The sequence below is a fragment of the Panthera uncia genome, chromosome D4 (genome assembly GCF_023721935.1).
Source record: "Panthera uncia isolate 11264 chromosome D4, Puncia_PCG_1.0, whole genome shotgun sequence".
NCBI classification, from domain to species: domain Eukaryota; kingdom Metazoa; phylum Chordata; class Mammalia; order Carnivora; family Felidae; genus Panthera; species Panthera uncia.
Window position 1 is genome coordinate 90,718,086 of NC_064807.1, and position 4,751 is coordinate 90,722,836.

General features: G+C 64.0%; 1 protein-coding gene across 1 annotated transcript; it reads right to left on the reverse strand.

The window, feature by feature from the left end:
* Window positions 1-511: 511 nt before the first annotated feature.
* On the reverse strand, window positions 512-3,454 carry LOC125918721 (major allergen Can f 1-like). Its single transcript, XM_049624923.1, has 6 exons — window positions 3,247-3,454; window positions 2,793-2,923; window positions 2,283-2,353; window positions 1,680-1,790; window positions 840-938; window positions 512-659 (listed from the first exon to the last, which is right to left on the reverse strand). Exons 1-6 carry the CDS (start codon window positions 3,334-3,336, stop codon window positions 625-627), a joined length of 537 nt encoding a protein of 178 aa, XP_049480880.1. The 5' UTR covers window positions 3,337-3,454; the 3' UTR covers window positions 512-624.
* Between the last annotated feature and the right edge of the window lie 1,297 nt (window positions 3,455-4,751).

The window sequence follows — 4,751 nt, forward strand, 5'->3', positions numbered from 1 at the left end:
GGGGGGGGGGCCACTGTGGGGTACAAGTGTGGGCCCACGGGGGGCTCCAGCCATTGAGCCTGAACAATCAGAAGGGGCAGCTTCCCAGGGGCTGTCCCCAAGGCTCCCAGGCCAGGTGTGAACATGTGACAAGCCAGCTTCAGTCCAAGGATGGGGGAGAGCAAAGGAGGAACCGGGAAGACGTCTGGATCCTGACTCTGCCAGCACCTGGGCAGGTGACTAGGGACTAGGCAAGTCCCTAAAACTCCAGTGAGAGACCCAGGAAAGCTGAAGTATCCGGCACATGGCTGCCATATCTCTGAACCTTTTAAGCAAGTCATTGGGTAAACAGAGTCACCATGACTGTTCAGGGGCGAGGAGGGATTTCGCACCTGCTGGCCAGCGCACGGGCATGTCGGGAGGTATGTCTCCTGCCCGCTCTCCGTAAAGGACTTCCTAAGTGCCCAGGGGCTCACCCGATGAGACCGAATGTGCAGGCGACGCCCACGTGCCAGGATGACTCCAGGGGCAGGGAGTCCCCTTGCCTGGCCTGGGAGGGGGGATCCAGGGTGGGGGGCAGACCAGATGGCCTCTTGAAATCCCCCCAGCAACAAGGTGGTTTTCGCAGGCGTCCTCTGCAGCCGCTCACTTACCCTGATCTGTCCCGGGAGGGCAGGTGTCTGTGGACAGAAGAAAACATACGTGATTCAGAAGATGGCAGGGAGTCAGTCAGCGCCCAGGCCCCTCACCGGCCAAGGTTTCGGACCACCCCGGAGAGAGCCAAGCCAAAACGAGACACAGCGTGTCCCCATCCACCGTCCGGGTGAGTGGGCAGCACCGGGCAAAGCCGCCCTTCCTACCGCTTTGTTTGGGAAAGAAGATCTCCTGGTTGAATCCTTTGTCTCTTAAGAACTCCTGAAAATTCTCCAAGGCCTCCTCGTTGCTCTCAGGATCTCTTCCTGTGGGTGAAACCAGGAGATCCGAGGGTGAGGGGCCCCACTCGGAGCCGCTGCTGTGTCTACCCCAGCCTGGGCGGAGGGAGGCCCCACACCCGCGTGGGGCCTGGACCGGAGGGCCCTCGGGCGGGGCGGGGGGGGGGGGGGGGGGGGGGGGGAGAGTGTGGCTGAAAAGGCGGAGCCGGGATGCTGTGGCCTCCTAGCGGCAGACCCGGGAGGAAGCACACTCTTCACAAACACCCTGGGGATCCCCCCCCCCCCCCCCCCCCGCCCCGGCCGCTGGACCCTCCCGCCACAGAGGAAATGCACGGCCTCTCTGGTCCTGGGGCCCAGGCCGTCCGCCAGGAGACCCTCTCGGGGCCTCTTGTAACCGGGCAGGGGTGGTGCCGACCTCCCGATGCCTCCTTGAGCCACCTGTCCAGGAATGAAGGCTGGCAGCTGGCCTTTCCTTCCCGGGCAGGCCCCCTTGCGCACAGAGCTCTTCTCCCTCCCGCCCCAGAGACGCCCCGCCCCCCACCGGAAGCGGAGCTGTCCCCATGCACAGCGGGGCCTGCCCCGTGACATTTGTGACATTCGAGTCCCTGTGCTCTGGGTTTCCACTGCAGAGACCCAGGCTGGGACCCAGAAGCCCAAACTCTGGGGGTGGGGATAAATGCTTCCCTTCCGGAAAAGCAGCCCGAAGGCAGCGGCTCCTCCCAGGAGAAGGAAAGGGAAGGCGGGTAGCGCCTGATGTGTGAGCCTCACCCACAAGCTTTGCCATTCGGACCTGCTTCCCCTGGATCTCGCCCTCACAGTAGAGAATGTAGTGGTCCTTCACCTCTGTTGGCTTGATGTACACGACACGCTTACCCCCGTCTGCGGGAGGACAGTGCACACGTCGGGGAGAAGCCACGTGGCTCTCCGGAAAGAAGCGTTCACCCGGGTCCAGCTTAGCAGACCCCCCGGCCTCCACGCGCTCCGGGCTCCCCCCCAGGTCCCTCCCCACTGGCCCGAGCCCCTGCACACCGGGTCACGGAGAAGTCTCGGGCTGTGGGGCTGGAAGAGGTTGGGGCGTGGGGAGCTCAGCCCTTACCCCTGACGTGGGCACAGCCATAATGGGAACGTTCTGGACAGGCCAGTCCCCCCGGGGACAGATCTGTCACACCCAGTGCTTGGGGGCTGGTGTTCATATCTGTGAGGCACACTGACTGATGAGAGGAGACGGCAGGCATTTAGGGGTCAGATAGGAGCGGGGCTTCTCAGGCCGGGAGTCCCCATTGGAATCATGTCACTGCCTCGTCTCCCGGGGCCGGGGGGGGGGGGGGGGGGGGGGGGCGCGCACTGCCCGGTGGAGGCTCCAGGACTCACAGGCCATGTATTTGTTGGGCTCAGAGGTTTTCTCCAGGATCAGTTCCACCTCCTTGCACTGACCATTTATCCTGGAACACAGAAGCCACGTGGGGGGCTGCGGTGGGTGTGGCCTCTCGCCAGGGCCCCGTGATGCCCCGGGTCTGAGGCCGGCCGACTGGGCAGCTGCCATCTCCCACCCCAAGTCTCGGCCGGGCCCCCAGTGCCACGTGGGGCAGCTCCCTGGGGCTCTCCCAGGGGAGGGGATGTGGGTGTCTCACCCCTAATCAGCCAGCGCTGCCCCTCAAAGCCCACGGGGTCCCGTCTGGGGCTTCTCTCCCCTCCCCGGTGCCCCCCCCCCCCGCAGTGAGGCACTTCCCACGGCAGGGTCCCCCCAAAGCTGCCCCGTGCTGAGCGTGAGGAAGACAACAGTGTGGCCTGTGCCCGCCGCACCCAGATGCTGGCCTCGCGGTGCGTGTGCACGTAGGGGGCTGCTGAGGGAGGTCACGGGCCACCACAGCTGACACTCACAGCAAGGTGGTCTCAGCTTTCAGGTTGCCCCCCTCCAGAACCGTGAGGATCATGGGAGTCACCAACTCCGGCTTCTTCTGGGATGTCTCTCGGTCTGTGATCATGGCCTTCAGGTACCATTTTCCTGACATCTGCAGAAGGTGCCCTCTCTTCAGGACACAGGCCAACCACCCCCCCAGGGCCCCCCTCCCCCTCTGCGGGCCCAGGCCCTCCCGACCCCTGGGACTGGAGGCACACCGCAATTCCGAGCCCACCACCCTCCCCAGCCGGCGCCCAGCACCCGGGTGCCAGCTGCCAGCCTCCACAGGTGCCCTCCACCCTGGGGGTCCTCTGGTACAGACCCGTTTTGCTCTGTCTGACCACTGCCTCAGGGGCAGGGGTCAGTGCCTGGGCCTGAAACGTCTCACGCCTCCCTGCGCCCCCTCCAGCCCACCCTGCCCCGTCCGAGCCTCACGGCCGTCGTGTCCTCGCCCGAGGCTGGGGGATCCTGGGCCTGGAGGACGGTGATGAGGCCGAGGCCGACGGCCAGGAGCAGGGCCTTCATGTCTAGGGGTACGTGCTCACGGCTGCTGACAGGTGCTCACTGGGGCTCCGAAAGGCTGCCCCGGCCCTTCGCACAGCCACACTTTATACTCTTCGGCCCGGGTCCCCCGGGAGGCTTGGCACGGACAGTCTACCGCTCCCAGCCATCAACCGTGGCCAATTCTGCAGTGAAGCGGATAAAACATCGTTATTGTAGGACTGAACAACTCTGGGTGACCGCCATGGACCCGTCAGGTCTGCGCCACGGGCCAGAGACACAGTAGCAGATGCTATCGGGAAGGGAAGCGAGCCTGGCTGGCGTGCCAGCCGCCAGAGAGAGGACGCAGGCTTGGTCTCGCAGACCCTCCTGTATCCCGGGCAGGCTACCCGACCCCAGATTCAGCATCGAGAAGGAAGTATCCGGCGTGTGGGAACGACTCAAAGGGGTCGTCCACCCTCCTGGCAAGACGTGTGCGTGGACACCTTGCGCGGAGCGGTGACAGACGAGACGCGGAAGGGGAGGACCACGACGGGCAGGCGGAAATGGGGATGTGTGTGATGTGCACACGCACATGCGCAAACGTGACATCGGGAGCCCGGAGAACGCAGAGGCAGCCCGCGAGGCCGCCGGGGACACACCGCCTCTGGTCTGGCCACGTCACATCTGACTCCCCCCGCGTCACAGGAGAGCAGGACAGACCAGACACACTTTCAGGCGAAAAGCGTTAGTAGGGACGCAAGGGGAACCAGCACAAAAACAGCTGAAGGAGCAGTCGACCGAGAAGGCACGACCGTCGCGACCTTGAGGACAGGCTGGGTCAAAACCCAAAAGGCCAAGCAGCTGCAGGAACCCGCGGTCACACGGGAGTCGTCACACCCCTCCGCTGGAGCAGAGGCACGCAGGGGTGAGAGGCTGTGCGCGCGAAGCAGATTCCAGAGCAAGACGATAGAGGCCTGTCTCATGGCCGAAGAATCTCGCTCCGGAAGAGCCGCAAAGTGTCCACGTGCGGGTAATGCGGCAAATTTCAAGAAGCAATACAAAGAGCGTGCCCTTTGTGGCCTAAAAGCCGCGAGGGCCCGCGGTGAACAGAGTGGCAGAGAGAGAAAATCCACACTTAAGAACCAAACAGCTCGTGGTTTGAGAGGAAATCACAAGAAAAGTATAGCGTATTTAGAAAGACTATAAACAGGTTGGGTGTCGAATCGTGTCCCGTGCTGTGGCCCCCACATTCTTCTGCTGAACCCCTAGCCCCTCCATGATGCCGTCAGGAGGTGGGGCCCCTGGGGCGAGTGGGTCCTTGAGGGTGGGGTCCCCAGATATAGGATCGGTGCCCTTGCGGAGAGACCCCAGGGGGCTGCCTCACCCCGTGCGTCGGGTGTGGACACAGCGACAAGATGGCCCTCGCCAGACACCGCACCTGCTGGCAAGGTGATCTC